Source organism: Parasteatoda tepidariorum, chromosome 7, assembly GCF_043381705.1.
Source record: "Parasteatoda tepidariorum isolate YZ-2023 chromosome 7, CAS_Ptep_4.0, whole genome shotgun sequence".
In the NCBI taxonomy this organism is placed as follows: domain Eukaryota; kingdom Metazoa; phylum Arthropoda; class Arachnida; order Araneae; family Theridiidae; genus Parasteatoda; species Parasteatoda tepidariorum.
The window spans coordinates 77,406,671-77,423,970 of record NC_092210.1 but is presented as its reverse complement, the minus strand read 5'-3'; the positions used below and the strand labels follow the sequence as shown (position 1 = coordinate 77,423,970).

General features: G+C 29.6%; 2 protein-coding genes and 1 long non-coding RNA gene across 3 annotated transcripts in view; 2 read left to right on the top strand and 1 right to left on the bottom strand.

Moving 5' to 3' along the window:
• The first annotated feature begins 2,017 nt into the window (after window positions 1-2,017).
• On the top strand, window positions 2,018-3,898 carry LOC139425965 (uncharacterized). The gene is made up of 2 exons (XR_011637135.1): window positions 2,018-2,134; window positions 3,287-3,898. It is a non-coding gene; the product is annotated as an uncharacterized lncRNA (long non-coding RNA).
• Window positions 3,899-4,060: 162 nt separating this feature from the next.
• Window positions 4,061-14,696, top strand: LOC107447541 (dynein axonemal intermediate chain 2-like). Its single transcript, XM_071183671.1, has 6 exons — window positions 4,061-4,604; window positions 5,637-5,816; window positions 6,160-6,203; window positions 7,400-7,535; window positions 7,622-7,768; window positions 13,466-14,696. Exons 1-6 carry the CDS (start codon window positions 4,512-4,514, stop codon window positions 13,736-13,738), a joined length of 873 nt encoding a protein of 290 aa, XP_071039772.1. The 5' UTR covers window positions 4,061-4,511; the 3' UTR covers window positions 13,739-14,696.
• A 157-nt stretch (window positions 14,697-14,853) lies between these two features.
• LOC107455668 (uncharacterized) overlaps window positions 14,854-17,300 on the bottom strand; it is a gene marked incomplete in the record, with an annotated part of 114,444 nt that continues 111,997 nt past the window's right edge. The window contains 4 exon segments of the mRNA XM_071183666.1: window positions 14,854-14,994; window positions 15,680-15,754; window positions 15,829-15,875; window positions 17,108-17,265. Of these exon segments, the coding sequence (XP_071039767.1) occupies window positions 14,883-14,994; window positions 15,680-15,754; window positions 15,829-15,875; window positions 17,108-17,265 (392 nt within the window).

Here is a 17,300-nt window from a genome sequence, read left to right as displayed (position 1 = left end):
ATAGTTATTATACAAAAACTGTAAATACTGCGCATGCAATAGAAACTGCATTAATAAAATACAGGGGTTAGACAAAGAAATGGAAGTACTTTCATTCTACCACATTTTCTGATGTTGCAACTTATTAAAAAAGTTCGATTTGAAGATCTTGAAAATTTAAAAAGTTTCAAGTAATTTTCTGAGTAGTTTTCTTACTTTTTAAGAGAAAACTCAAAGCGATATGGGGTTTTCCACAAATCTCATTTCCTACCCTTAAACAAGATTTATTATCAAATGATTATACCCTTCTAATGATGGTCCGTATAACGAAGTGAAATAGTATTAAGAAATAAAACTTGCGAAAGAAAAGATACTCCTTATCCTTTAGAAAACTCCTTATCATTTTGAGCTTTCTTTTAAAAAGTAAGAAAACTACTTAGAAATTTACTTGAAAAGCTTCAAATTTGTAAGATATTCAAATTAGAAATTTTTTATTAGTTACCAAATACGATTCGCTATGGAAAAAAAATTTTTTTTAAAAATTTTTATCCCGCATTGCCGTATAAAAGAACTATTTTAATTGCTCATATCTTGAGCAGTTTCAAACGAATTTTTTTTTAAATTTTAAGGCAATAATTATATAATCAATTTTAAATTGATCCAATAGTTTTGTTTAATTTTATAGAATATTTTTAAAGTTATAGCAAAAAAACGTAAACAATTTTTATAAAAGTCTTTATATCTACATAAATATTTAAGCTAGGTTTGCTAAATTTTGTACAATCATTGCCTGTAATATCCAAAATGATAGTTATGAGTTACAAATTTATTGCTACAATTTTTGGCATAGGGTGTTAAAAAAAGTTTTTCTCTCTTGCAACGATATATTGGTGGTATTGATATATTGGTCCCCCAAACCTTAAAAAGCTTCAAACTTCAGTATGAGAAATGGCACGATCTAAACACTTCTAAATTTATAAACTGATTCTCTAAGTATTTTTTGAGAAATATAAAAAAAATGTGCTAGTATCGAATTGTTTCCATTATTTTAGTATAAAAATTTGAATAATAAAGAATTGATGGATAAAATGAAGAGCTTTAAGACACTGTATCAGCTTTACTGCGCGAAACAAATAATGTTCTCTAGGGAAGTCGGATAAAATAAGTCAGATGTAAAAGAAAAATAAAGAGAAACGAATATATTTTTGTATAGCCTTTTGGGTTTTATAAGTATATTTTATGCTTGCAGTGCATGCCACAAAAATTCAATTTATGTGCGGGGTGTTCTCGTAAAGACCACCTTTAATATGTAATTTTAGAATCCTCATAAAAATTGAAAATGAAAAAGCATACACATTAAGGGTTGCAAATTAATATTTAAGGTAGGAAAAACGGAAACGTTATCGATGTCTGATAAATCGCAGAACATGTAAATCAGTTGTTGTAAATAAATTCAGGTTTGATTTTCGGGAGAAAACAGAATGAAGTTGAAGACGACTATTAAAAACTCCTTGAAATTTCAACCTCCAATCAATTCTGTTTCGAAGTTGGGCATTCATATTGCATTTGCATTAGTATTCCTGTACTGTAATTGATCTGATTTCGATGGAATTTTGTTATTTTTTGTTTAAATATTAATTTGAGACCCCTTCCCTCAATGTAGATATTTTCATACGTTTTTGTTTTCAATTTTCATAAGGATTCTAAAACAATAAATTATGAGTGATCTTTACAGAACACCCTGCGTTTTGCGTTTTCTCTAATGGACTTATAATTGATTTCTCTAATTCAATCCGTTACCCTTTCAAATTTTTAAACTGTGATAAATATCGATAAATACGTCTTTCGATCGGAAAATATTTTGCATTAATAATAAATCGATTTTTTATTGCAAGAATGTAAAAATTTGAGTATAATATTATGTGGACCACATTTTAAGCGAATTAACGGAAATACTTAGTTAAAAAAATTCTTATTGAATGATATTAAACTGTAATTATAGTGCGAAGAGGTACAATTTTTTATTTATTTTATGATTTAGAGAATTGCAATGTTCCTTATTGCACTTTGCTGCCAAGGGCTTCCTTAAATGTTGTAGAATATTCACCTCGAGATTTAGAGTTGCTCCTTGGTGGATATGGCAACGGACAAGTTGGTGAGTATGTTGAGGATAAATTATTAAAACTTTTTAATCAAAAAAAAAATATAAATAAAGGAACTTTCCAACAATTTATTGAAAGTAATAAGAATGGACGATTACGGCAGATGTTTCTTTACTACCCAGTCACAGTGGAGCTCTTTAGAAATACTTAAATGGCTGAAGATTTGAAGAGTATATCAACAATTTGTAATTTAATATCTCTGCCATCTTTTCGTTAATTTCGGTTTGTTTTCGATCAATCATATAGTTATGATTTAACTAAAAAAACATGACAAGAAGATATAATTAACGTAAAGGTCAGGGAAGTAATTATTGAGATACAATTTACAGCAATAACTAATAATTTAGAATGTATACTCTCATTAGTTCTTGAAATAAAATTAATTTGTTTGGTAATCCTACTCACATCACAGAAAGTACATTAAAGCGTATTCGAATTAGGTTTAACAGAACAGAAGCGTATTGAGTATATAAAATTATTTATAATGGTTGACGGATTTAAGTAAAACTTTTTAATTATATTACTCAATTAAAGACATACATACAACCATTTGATTTCTCTTAAATGGTAAGCGACGAGCAATTCTCGTGCTCGATTCAAATCAATCTATAGTTGACATTCGACGATTTCCAAAAGTAGCCAAAATGGCGCTTTCTGTGGCAAACACAATTCATGAATCGTGAGCCTGATGTAAGCATTCTCCATTAATCGTGTTTAGCATTAAAAACATTCCTTAAAATATGTAAAAGATACACCCGATTCGGTGTTCACTTGAAATAATGCATTCATTCACTCACTTTTTGGAATTTTCAAAAACCAAATTCGGAGTGGTATAACCATAAAATTTTTCTTGTGTACTTTCGCGATTTGGCAAAGTAATTAGAAAATTAAGAACTAAATTAACCGTAAGTAACTTTCAGTTTCTTTCCTCGGAATTGTTTGAGGCAGGCTACTGTTAATAAACAGTGTGACATTCCGAGGTGAACATACAAAATCGTACCGTTTCTTTGTAAGAATAAGTTCGTTTAATTTTTGAGTATGGAATTGGGCAGTTTCGGAATATATAAATTTGTCAAAATTAGAGGTTCATTATGCACTGCCGTTTTCATTCTAAGGGCTTAAATTTTCTTCTTCTTTTTTAATAGGTTTGTGGGATGCAAGAATCGGAGGCAAGGCTCAACAGACAACACCCATTAATGCCAGTCACAAGGAAAGTGTATCAGATATAACGTGGATTACATCAAAGAGTGGATTAGAATTCGTTTCCGCGTCAAGAGATGGAAAAGTCTACTTAGTTTTGATCTATTTTATTTCTCAATATTTTATTACATATTTTTTTCACTAATAAAAAGACTCCTTTAAACCAGTAATTGTCATAAACTCAACTCGAAGGTTTCCTGCCTGGAGCAACAGGCAGAAGAGCAACAGACAACAAACAACCTACAACACCCATTAATATCTCTTTTCTTATATTCTATATCAATATAGAATAAAAGAAAAAAAATTCAAAAATCGTTTTATCATCATTGAGTTGATTCATAACGAATGAAAAATATGTTCCAAAATTATGAATAATAGTTGTTCACAAAGAAGCATTTGAGCTGAAAATCGTCAAATTTTGAAAGTTATGAATCAAATTTAAATATTTAATATAAATATAATATAAAAGAAATTAAAATTGCTAAACAAAGTAAATTTACTGGCCATGATCTCTTTTTGGAATCATGTATTAATTGGTCAACGAAAAAAAAAAGAAATATTTGGTATCTCTATTAAAGAGAAGTTAGTTAAAATGACCGTGGTTTCAACAATATCAACAATCCTGGCCGAACATGATTGTTGATATTTTCTTTTTAATTGAATATACGGGGTTATTCATAATTCCCTCCAGGGTTTCGAAGCGTTATACTAAAAAAAAAAAAAACGAAGACGAATATGGCGAAAAAGAACATATGAAATTATTCCGAAAGTATTCAAGTTTTAATTTAAGCAGTTGCCGGTAGATGGCAGTAACATGTACCACTCAAGCCAGTTGTACTAAAGAAAAATGGCGTTTACAGGCGGAAGGAATTATGAATAACCCTGTACTGCAACTACTTTTGTAAATATTCTTGTTAATTTGGAAAAGATAATAATTTCTAAAAATAATTTTGAATTTTCGGAGCCTTTCTTTAAAAACACTATGATTTTATACGAACTTCATAAATTGTTCTACCGGGTAACTTTAAACTTTGCTAATAAATAGAGGACATGTAGGAATTTTTATCTTCAATTTTACTTAGCAATGTTCTAAATAATTACACATTTTAATAAAATTCTTTATTCATTTAAATTCTTCCTTTTCAGTTATACTGCTGGGATTCTAGAAACATGGTCCAGCCTAATTTATCAATGCCTCTTATACAAAGTACAAACCCAGATGTCTGCTATAACATGACATGTCTAGAATATGACTCTACACTAGTAAGACACTTATCCCATTTTAAGTAAAAAAAAATTCTGTATTTTGCAATTTGAACGAATTACAAGGTGTGTCTGAAACGTTCGTTTATGTATAGATGTCCCAAAAGCAAAGCGAAATGACAATACTCTCATATGCATCTGCAGATAGAGACCCATGAGGAAACGGCACATGGCAAAGGTCATAAGAAATTGAAGTAGATTAGCCTCCTACAAAAAGTTGATTGGGGTAAAAAATAAGCTAAGTTGAGATGAAACTGCGGATAAACAAAGTTTTATTACTAACTGGACACGTTTACGATTTGTTTTACAGTTTTCCAGGATAAAAGGGAGGCCTTGGTTGATTATTTTCTGTTCGACATCCATAAAATATGATGACTGATATTCCCCAACGGGTTAGTCCCATGCTGTTGGATAATATCTGTCATCATATCTATGACCATATATTCATAACCACCGATGGATATCAGAGGAATTGGGAATCAGCAATAACAGATCATTCACAAAGATTTGGGTAAGCGCAAGATTTGCCCCTATTTTGTGCTTTACCCATTGAAGACGAGTGAAATGTGTACTATATGATCGATTCTTAAAGTAACTTGTGTAGGCTCATACCAGCAGAACAATATGACCATGAATAGTAATTGTGAAGATCTGGAGCTCTATCCCCCCACTATCGGTCGGTGCGCAATAGTAACCACATTGCATCAGCATGTCGTTGGCTATGAAGTTGAGAAGTTTTATTCTCTATCAGCCTTTTACTAGGGGATATTGCGGAAATGTATTTCTTCGAAAATCACATTGCAGCGAACTGATGCAACTTTGAGATTAAAAAAAGGAGCTGAACCCACTCTGAACTTTCCAGGCGCACCTTGTATATGCACTGGTTTAGACAGATAATGATTTTAATTCATAAAATAGTATAATACCTTGGAGCATTTAAAAAACGGAAATGAAATGTAGAGATATTTTGAACAGTTTTTCAAAATGATTTAACTCCATCTTCTTACTGAACATAATGAAATATTTTTTCAGCCGAATCGGTTAATGGTAGGGGCTGAAGAAGGTACAGTTCTTTCATGCAATCGTAAATACAAAGATCCAAAGGAAATCATCACAGGATCGTACCCTTCAAGATATGGACCAGTAATTGATATTTCCAGGAATGTGTTTTTTCCAAAGCTCTTCGCATCTTGCAGTTGTTATGGCGTTGAGGTATGCTTTCTTAGCAATAAAAATGTTTAAAAAGTCAAATTCTAAGTAAAAAGGAAAAAAAAAAAATAAAAATCCATAAGCAAAACACAAGAGAATTGAAACTAAGTAATTTGTCAGCTTTTTATTTATCAACTAGGGTTCAATTGCTCCCTACTTCCTAACCCCTAATACAATTTAAGTTTAAAGTTTTGTTCTGAGTATTCAAACAGTGGCAAAAAACTTTGTAGAGTGCCCTTAAACATCCTAAATATTTTCATAATTATTAAACTATTCTTTTAACTTCTCTTTCAAAATTATAATGTGAACAATATTCATATTTGAGACAAACGTTTTCTTATTTTAGGTATGGTCTGAAGACCTTACAGAATCTCCAATGATAAATTTAAAGTAAGTATTAAGCATTTAAACAGCGGTACTTTGGTAAGTATTTAAACAGCGGGCTTTCCTCCTCAAAATGAAGAAAGTACATTGGGTAATTATAACTTTACCTTTAAATTTGTTACCTTTAACCATCAATATACAGAAATATATTGAATAAAGTTAATATAAGTAAAAATAAATCAGTAAGGAATTCTCAATCCAACAATAAAAGCAAAAATAAGAAAACTTTTTTCGTTTAATTTATTCACAAAGTTTAACAAATTTACTTTTTTCTAAATTTTTGTAAGTTAATTTGAAATTTAAAAATACCAGTAATGATGAACTGATAAAAATGCATATTAGGAGTACACCTAGATTCATCGTTTTTGATTTGCTACACTAACTAGCTATGGATGACGATCTGGGATTCATCCTTAATGATTGTCCAAAGACAATACAGACACAAAAGCACACAACACTATCATAATTTATATAGGTGGGCAGATAATGGTACTCTTCCTCGGCAACATTTAGCCCTACCACACAACCATGGGTAACTTTGTCGGCTCTGGAATCTTAGGAGATAACAATTGGAAACCAGAAAGAGTAATACGATGAGACACCTAGACTTTAGTACAGGGAATTGAAATCTGACCCAAGCAATGATAAGTGTGAATACTTTACCCACTATCTAGACCAGGGCAAGTTTGATCGAACAATCAATCAAATAATACTGCTCTTTGACTAGAGTTTTTCTTTAAAAATAATTTTTCTTTTTGCTTCCACATCCACATTAAAGAATCGCTCATCGAGAATTAACATTTGCTTGCAAGCTTTATTATGAAGAATTTCATAAATTAACAAACCGAATAATTGAACTTTATCATCAGACGTTATACGTTTTAATGTAAACCTACCGACTAAATTGGTTCAAAAAGTAGCCAAATTTAATAAAATTGTCTCGACCATTTTATTTATTTTTTGCATTTCCACATCCACATTAAGGAATCTTTCATCGAGAGTTAACATTTACAGTTTTTATGATACATTTCGTAAATTAACAGCCTGAATAATTTAACTTTATCATTAGATGTTATACGTTTTAATGCAAACCTACCGACTAAATTGGTCCAAAAAGTAGTCAAATTTAGCAAAATTTTCTGAGCTCATTTTTAAGACTTATTTTGAGTGAATTACTTTTAACATACTTTTTCTTTTCACAGAAGTCCAAAAGGGTATGTAACGGATGCAATCTGGAGCCAAAACCATCCGTCATTTTTGTTGGTGACAAAAAGCACCGGTCATCTTGAATTATGGGATATACTTATTAAGCACCATTGCCCAGTTTTGTCTGTTAAAGTAAGTGCAGTGATAATGAAGAATTGCTCATTTAAACGCTAAGTTTGATCACAGTTGCTCACCTACTGTTAATTATTTCCCATTAGTTTGAAACAGAAGGCTTAATTCGTCTGAATCACAAACAGCACAGCAATGAGGTGGCTTGTTCAACTCCGAACGGATGTATTTTGCTGATTGAAGTACCGGAGTTCACAGCATTTTCTTTGAAGCAAGAAAAAAACTTGATGGCAGCAGTAAGCGAATAATATTAAATATATGTTAGGGAATTTAAAAAAGAAAAAGCTCTGGTTAATTTTAATTATAGGTACTCTCCTGAGACGCAAGCATTACATGTGAAAAATGCGATTTTTTTTTCTTAGAATAAAGAAAAAAGATCAGATTTTTGAGTAGCTGAGAACAAAGAAAACTCATAAATGCGAAAGAATGCTTATTTAAAAATAATTTCGATTAATTAACTTAATTATCGTTTTTTAATTATCGCGTTGTTCGAAAAATAATTTCGTGATGAAAAAGAATGACAATTTTCTTATAGTGAATATATATTTTATTGAATTATACAGGGTTATTCATAATTCCTTCCGGGGTTTTGAAGCGTTATAGTAAAAAAACGAAGACGAATATGGCAAAAAAGAACATATGAAATTATTCCGAAAATATTTTAGTTTTAATTTAAGCAGTTGCCGGTAGATGGCAGTAACATGCATTGCACCACTGAAGCCAGTTGTAGTAAAGAAAAATGGCGTTTACAGGCGGAGGGAATTATGAATAACACTGTATATTATCCATTCTGGTGCAAAAAACAAAACTCAAATAACTCAATATAAAAAATGATAAATTTTAATTTTTAGCATTTTTTTACGGATTGAAATATAATTTAGTAGGGCATTTCTACGCTATTTGGCATGAGACAGCAGAAAAAACCCCTGGAAATGTAACTTGAATCAAATTTTTTACTTAAGGTATAATTTTTCATTGCTATTGAAAATACGATAAGGTCAGTCTGGATTTAATTATAATTAATCTATATTTTTAATATGCCACTTAAATACTTTTCTTTGAAAGAACTTAAAATAATTTTCAACATATAAGAAACTCAAGAATTTTATTTAAGGAACAATGAATGTGAATAATAAATATAGGGTGAAGAATAAGTCCTTAAGTAGTCTCTGCATGACTCAAAAATTCTCATCAACTACATATTGTGAGTTGGTCATTTAAGTATTTAAACGACGTTGTCCCCATTTTTTCATAAATTAAATTAGATAATAATTCAATTTATTAGCTATTATTTAGGACAAGAATTCGCGAGAGTAAAGGGTAATAAAAGTCAGACCTAATATCATTGTATAAGCTTTAATATTTTATTTAGACTTTATAGAAAACTATAACAAATCCTAACTATAACTTCTTTAAAATATCGTAAAAGTTTTGTGATAAAGAAGGAAGTTTTGTGATAAAAAAAAGTCTATTTTTATTACATAAACGTTACATTATGATTAAAAATAGACTTACAGGAAGCAAATTTTATTATTATTTTTTTTAAAATCAGTTATGAGAGTATATTTATTGTACAGAATCAAAACATAAATAACATTAAAAATAAACAAATATTTTTCTCTATAGAAAAATTTATCCAAATTTGTTTGACCATTATAATAGTCATTATAATAGTCATACGAAGCTATAATAACTCAATAGAAAAAATAGTTTTAAAATATCTATATTTTCATCAATTGTTCTTGAATTTTGAATATTTTTAGAAATTTTGAAAGTACTTTATTAAACACTTTAAAAAATTATATTGCTTCTCAAGCAAAGCGATTAAGCCAAAGCAGTATTTGTATAAAAAAAATATGTAAAAAATTGTAATAAATTTTTAAACAATCACACTTATAGAACTTGAGATTGTCTGTTAGTCGTCACACATAATCAATTTCTTCAATTACAATTGCATTAGTTACTTTATAAATTAATTTTTGGCACACCCTTCTTTTCCTTAAAACATTATATTAATCCCGATTATTGCATTTTATTCATTCTAAAATCCAAATTTATACTTTTAAAACTATCTAAACTATCTTAAAAGTGAACATGCCAGAAAACAATTTAACCATTAAGTAATGATTATTTAGAATTATTTGTTATTAATAAATAATATCTTTAAAAAAAGTTAAAGTTTTAATACGCAATAGGCGAAATGTTGGTGACATTTTTGTTTCTTTCTTGATTTGTTTATTTACTTATTCAAACAAACAATTGTATTTTTTAAAACTTGCGTTTATATTTTTTCTCTCGATGATGCTTTTGAAAGAATAAATTAGAAAGAATTAATTTCGGCAGCGTGCTTTGAGTTAGTTTAGTTTATAGAATACATTTGCTCAGTGGGGTAGGGAAGATCATTACAAAAGTATAAGAAAAATATGGCAAAGTTACTTAGTGCTTAAGTATTATTTCTTTGATGAAATATTCAGATCTTTTTTAATTTAAATTGTTACTTTCTTTTAATTGGAATAATACAGGAAAAAAATTGAGAATACTAGCAATGATATTAAAGCTGGTTAACCTTATCATTGCAAGTTTAAAGTTAAAATAAGAAATTTTCAGAACCATTTAAATACCAAACTCAGAAAGCATTAACCAAATAACTTGAAATTTGATCAATTTACTACTAAAGAGCTTCTAAATGTAAGTCGTAGATTATTTCTAATATTTATCCAAACAGGAAGAAAGTTTTCAAAAAGTGACTATTAAAGGAAAACGACCTGTCGATATTAGTCACAGACTCATAAAGTTTGAGGAGAAAGTGGCTACTAAGTTATTAGAGTCTACCAGCCATTGGCTACTAACTGAAAATTTAAATTTTCAGGTCAAATTTAGAGAAATGCATTAGTAGTTTAAACTTTTTTTAAAGAATAAAATGATTATATATTGACGAGATATTCTATATATTCCCCAGTAATAGTTTTAAAATACGTTAAGAGAAGCACTATTCATATGCATTCATGAGGGCTTTAGAAAATTGTTTCTGGCTTTTTAATTCTGTTGACTCATCAAATTTCACTTTTTTATTCGATTTTATAACTGAGCTTTCAGTTTTTCGTTTTCTATTTGCACTTGATTCTAAGGTTTTATTTTACTCTCTATCGTCTCCACTATTGCTTTGAAAAACAATATCCTATAAAAATAGAATGAAATAACAGGGTCTAAGCTACTGTCATCTAGCTAACAAACATCTTGATCTTCTAAATTTGAATCAGAAAATGATTCTAACAAGGCCATTGTTTGTTGTATTGTTATTCATCTCTTAGACACGGTGCTAAATTGAAGCAAAATTTGTAAATGAGACAAATAGGAAAAGGATACACTCTTTTTTAACTACATTAATAACAAAATATTTATATCGGAAATAAAATAAAGCATAAGAATAAAATAAATTATCAATAGCGAGAATCTGTTCAATACCATGGTTGGGAACACAGTGACAAACCTCGTTAATGTTAAATTTCAACTCAATCATTGTTAAATAACACAAAAAAGTATAAAAGCCCCTTGAAAGTTACACCTTATCTGAAAGAACTTCTTTTCAAGAATCAAGAACAGCGAAAAACACTGTTCATGAAAGAATGCATATCTTAAATTACTTACTAAGCATTCTACCACTATCGCTCTGTTATCAGTCGCAGCAAATTCATAACAAAGGAAGTTAAATCAAAACGCATTCATCCCGCTCTTTTCCATTCAAACATCATTTTTATCTTCGAATAAGTGTCATAATACTTATTGAATGAAACTCCCATTACATCACCTAACAATGAATAACTTGAAATCTAAAAACAGAACCCTTGAAACGCTAATGTTCCAAAACTAGAACATCTATCTTCTATATTATATAAAACGCTAATACGTACGTATGTATGTATCAATAAAACCGATGATATTTCTTTTCTCGCGCTGGCAACACTTTTCATTTTTAATTGATTGGATTCGGCGCGCAAGAGCACGTAGTGAGCAACCAGATAACAAACAATAACCAGAGTGAGCATTATCAGGTTGTTCAATTCAGATTCATGAACTGAAAACATGACAATATTCAATTTAAACTCAATTAGGAATTAATTAATTAATTGAAGTGAGAATGCTTTAAAAGGCCGCTGTTGAATTGATATTTTTCTACTGGGAGCTAACGTCTAAAAAACGTTTAAGTGTTTGTATTGAATGCATTGAATTTTTTTATATTTCGCGTTTATTTATGCATTGAATTTTCACGCTTTAAAATGCAGAATATTAGAGAAGCAATATTTGATAATTTATTTTGCTAATATGTTTCTTATTTAGCTAATGTTTTGATTTTTTCACCATGCACAATCTAAATAGCTAATATACTTTTTTAAAAGCCATTGGTAGAATTCTTCTACATAGGTACAATACTATGTCTTTGATGATAAAATACTATGTCTTTAATGATAAAATACTATGTCTTTGATGATTATATATTATGTCTTTGTGCTAGAACATTGTGTTCATTGGCGAGCGAGCGCAGCGAGCCATGGTTCACGGCGTGAACCACATAGGATTGCGTAGCAATTCTCGGGAGTTGGCGAGCGTTAGCAAACAGGGGGCGGAGCCTCCTAGTTTTATATTAAACTAGTATTTTGGTTTTATGAGTTTAAAATAAAATTTCAAATTGGATGCCTAAGAGAGGGTAATATTTTCCCCTTCAAAGTTTATAAGTTTTGTAGTCGCATAATGACAATTGGATTTTTGGCAAATTATATTACAGGCAGGATAAAAATTTACAAATTATAACGAATTTATAGCATTAATAAAAAATAAAATAATTCTGAAAATGGAGCCAAAATAAATACTAAAAATACTTCATAATGCAATGGTTAACTGTATGAAAAATTGTATTATTCAGTCCTTAAGTTCAAACTCAAAGTACAGGTTCCATTTTTGGAGCATTAACATATAAGCGGTTAAGGTGATAAAACTCTTTTTATATCTCTAAATTTTAAATTTTATTTTATTATTCGACTCCTAGACAAATCTAAAATCATTTCTAGTAAATGTTTTAAAAAATGAAAACGTATCAACCAGTTTGTTTCAACCTGAAAAGATATTCATGATTTCAAAAGTTGCTTTACTATTGCAAATTGTACTCAAGATTAAAATTTAAGCACGTTTTTTTATGTATTTCAATAGCTATAAATTAATAAAAAAAATTATTTTCAGGGCTGATACAAAATAACTTCAGATGTTTCTGAAAGCTACGGAATCAAATTATAGCTAGTTAGATCACAAGATACAGCTCACCGACCACAGTGCTGACGTAAAATATCCTCAGTGGTAGACGGATCATGGGTTAGAGTCCGCTTGCGTCAGACTAACCGTGAGAGGTTTTCGTGTTTTTCCTGTTTATGTAACTCAAATGAGGGTTAGTTCCATTAAAAAGTCCTCCACGAAGGCAAAATTTATCTCCCAATACTTGATCCAGGAGTTCCCTTGTCTTCTTAATTGGGCTCAAAATTACAGGGATACGGAGTTGAACATTAGTAGTCGTAAGCCCAAAAATTGGGTCGGCTGTTCAACTCTGCTTATAAAATAAAATAAAATTAAGAAGGTCTTTAAAAGCTAAGAGTAAGGAAGTTAGATTAATAAGTAAGGTGTTGTTAGCTACAAATCCAAAGAAGTGAAATGGAAAACGGCTTAAGTACCAAATCAATTTTTTTGCGAACGTTCTTCATTTTTCAACACTCTAGAAAAAAATTTTTTCTTTGGATTTAGGTCGTTTTCCATTTCTAATCCACAATTATTTTTAATGATATTATCAATTTGTTTAATTCGATTAAAAAAATCGTTAAACCTATAACTTTATTTATTTATTCATTTTTAAAGCAACTAAATTTAAGAAACGCGTTTTTACTTTTTAGATGATAGACAGAGAAGGAAAACGAGAAAGAACTATCGAAGGGATTACGAGAGAGATAAATGCTCGGGAAAAACACCCCGAGCAAAAAGTTGATTTGGATAATTCGAATTTGTTAGGATCCTCGGAAGAAGAAGAAGAAGACCGTTTTCCGGAGGAATTCATGTCTCATTTTAATTCTGATTTTCCAGAAGAAGATGTGGAAGATGAAAATGAAGAGACATTATTTGATTTACACTTTGTGGACAACTTAAAAAAAGTATCAGAAGCATGCTAAATTGATTACTGCTTTTTAACTACTTTGAAACCATTAACCTTATAGTATATTTTAACATATATCTATATAGAATATTGATATTCAATACAATTAAGTGAACCCAATCAAGCGAAACATTATATCAAGATACACCTAAGTTTGACAAGAGCGATAATAATATAAGGCAATGACAATTAATGTTATGAATTAATAGACATCACAGCGAGATAAATGCAGCAAAAAGACACTTGTGAATGGTTTAATGTGGGATATGACCCTCCTTAACAGCAATGAAGGTATCACAAGGACCTCTTATGCTTACTACTATTACGCAAATTTTTAAAAAAGTTTGGGACAATAAATCCCTCTTCCTTATCCTCTAATAAAGCACTTATTCCTGGAAGGTTTCTGGGAGAACAGCATGCTGCAAACATGCAGTTTAGGTATGATCTCATTCACTTACTATATCCTAAGTATTAAGATATTCCTTGAAAAGCCCAGCCATGTGTGCCATTTATATAAACTAACTGGGTATCGGTAGTGAACGATCTCATATAGAACTTCAATTAGCTAGCCCAAGAAGTCAATGTGCCTTACAGATCATAGAAGAGAGCCTGCCTGAACAGGGCAAATTCAGCCTTCCTGTTCAGTCTGAACTATTATTTTTGGCCTGTTCATGGTATAGAGAGTAATGTATGGTACTGCCCTTGCACCATTATGGAAGTGAATCACTGTGGACGTCGCTCTGTGCCGGCGTAATGTTTGACTGCCGTATAGACCTGCACTTCTTTCTGAGTGACTCAATCCATACGTACGTATTCGGCAAGGCATAGTGGGCATAGAAAAGATGTTATTTTTGAAAAATAAAGGCAGTTCTTAGAATTAAATGATTTTATGTTTTCTTTGCATCGTTGTGTATATAAAGTAACTAAAGCTATAATCATTCATCTCTTGATAACTTTTAAAATCGACCGATACACTGCTGCACTTTGTACATAAAAGATATTTCTTTCTCTAATGTGTCTTGGAAAATAACCTTAAACAGTTTAAAGTGTTTTAACTGGCTTAACTTAATTTTTCAAGTGTCTTAACTGGCTCAAATTTGAATGTAAATAAGTTATGGATAGATTCAGTGGTTTATTGTCCTTCAAATGTTTTTTTTCATTTAATTACAAACTGATACAATGATAACTATTTGAAATCCAGTGATTAAACAGAGCAACGATACAAAACAGAGAACCATCTTTGGATGAAAACGATATTTCCAGCCACAGAATCTACAAAAAAAAAATTAAATGACATTAAAGTGTAAGATATATTAAAAGCTTTGTTCCGTGTACAAGAGGCAGCTATTATTTTCCTATATTTATTTAATTAACTCTCGAAAATATTATGTGAATTGCATACTATTTAATGTGCTATGAAATAACCTTTACCATTCTACTTACTATAATGTACTCGGAGAGCGAAGTTTCAGAAACAACTTTTAAGTTCTCTTTCAGAATTTTTTTAAATTCTGACGTTGGGGTTTTCTTTATGGCTGCGACATTCTTGAATCTCGCTTCTTTAAAAATATTTTGATTTTGGATATTTTTGGGATAAATCATTCATCTTACTTTTTGGCAAAAATTCTTGCAGGATTTTTAGTTACGAAAATAAAAACTGTGATGCGGCACTGTATTTCAGTAATTTCACGTTAATTAACATTCTAATTTATATGGAGAAACTTAGCTCAACTTTAACACACCATTTCGCTTATAAACGAGCTGACGTCATGGGTCACGTGATTTTCTTGAAGTGCAAGTACCCAATTAAAGAACTGCAAAGGAGATGCAAAATTTTCAAATGTTTTAATTCACATAGTTAATTTTTTTAAACATTTATACCCTTTAACATTTTTATTTTATGTTCTTAAATGTTAAGTTGGTTACGAAGAGATAAAAAATTGAAAGTGGAACTTACAATACTATGACTGTCAAAAAAACAGCAAAACTACTGATCAGACCACCTCCACAAATGAAAAGATATGTCTTATCACTAAAATAAAGAAGTGCAGGAATATCAGTGAAAAATTAGCATTGTTCTGTTAATTTTATCATAATAAAAATTACCTTCTTCTGTTGAAGCTTGGTGAAGTTTCTAACTCTAAAATCTTTTCCTAATTGCAATAAAAAGTTCATTAATGAAAGTGGAAGTAATATTTAAAATTTTATTAAATTCACAAATAGTAATGAATTTGAAGTAATTGAACTACTTTTTTGATTATTATATTCAATAACTGCACAAAATTTCGTAAGCCTAGCTCAAATATTTATGGAAATACGGACATTTTTATATTAAAAAAAAAGAATTTTTTTGTCTCAAATTTTTTTGCTATGACTTTGAAAATATTCAATAAAATGAAGCAAAACTTTTGGATCAATTTAAAATTGATTAAAAAATTATTGCTATAAAATTTGAGAAATATTCGTCGAAAACTGCGCAAGATAATTGTTTTACTTAATTTAATGAATAATATGAAAAACTATGCAAATTAATTATGTAATTAAACTATTATGTTTCACACAATATTGTTCTATTCAAAAGCTTGATAACAATTAAGATAATCTTGACCTCATTCATTATAGTATTTATTGATAACATAAATTTATAATAAATTGTATTTGCGCAAATGAAGTTTTTTCAGTACAAGGTGATTTTAGTTTTGTAATTCAGCGGTTAATCGCTATTACAACTCAAGTATTTTTCTTCAAAATATAAGTTGTCATATTTGGTTAAAAACAAGATAATTTGTTTAGTTAGTTTTAGAACTATGTAAATTATATAGACCATAGCTAATCCCACCCTTGATAACTACAAAACTAATATGCAACTCATTCGTTGAAGTAATTGATGACAGAAATAATAAAGTGACTATTCCACAATGAATAATTAAGTAATTAAGAAGAAATATGTTCCGCAATTCAGTTATAATTATTACAAGAAGCACTTTTCTTTAAAAAATAGAGTTTGTCTGATAAAGTGAAGTTGTTTGTCAGGTCATGTTTGGTTAAAAACCACAAAAAACAAACTATGTAATTATAATTACACTATTGTAAATAATACAGAATATGGGTGGAAAGTAATGGCACACACGGCATAATTCGAATAACTCTATTTTGTAAATATCTCAAGTTTACGAATGTTGTTTTGGAAGTTATTGATTTGAGTTGTAAAGGGTTCAACTACAACATATAACAACTTTATTTCAGTAAAACTAAAATCTGAATCATTTTTTATTCAAGAGACGATGGTAGATCAACAATATTTAGGGAAGTTTTTCAGCATCAATTTTTCTTATAAATTTTTTTAAAACCAAAAATGGATGTAAATGAAGTTTTTTGCTCATACCTGTCTGGAAATAGTTTTCTTTTTCGTTGAATCCCTTTGACGAATAAAATTGGAACTTTGTCTGACTTCATCGGAGTAAAAGTTATACGAGTCGTTTTTTGTAATAAATGCAAAATGTTTCAAACTCCAAAGAGAACCAATGTCTTTTGACAGTGCATCTATAATATAAAGTGGTATAAAATTATACAATTAT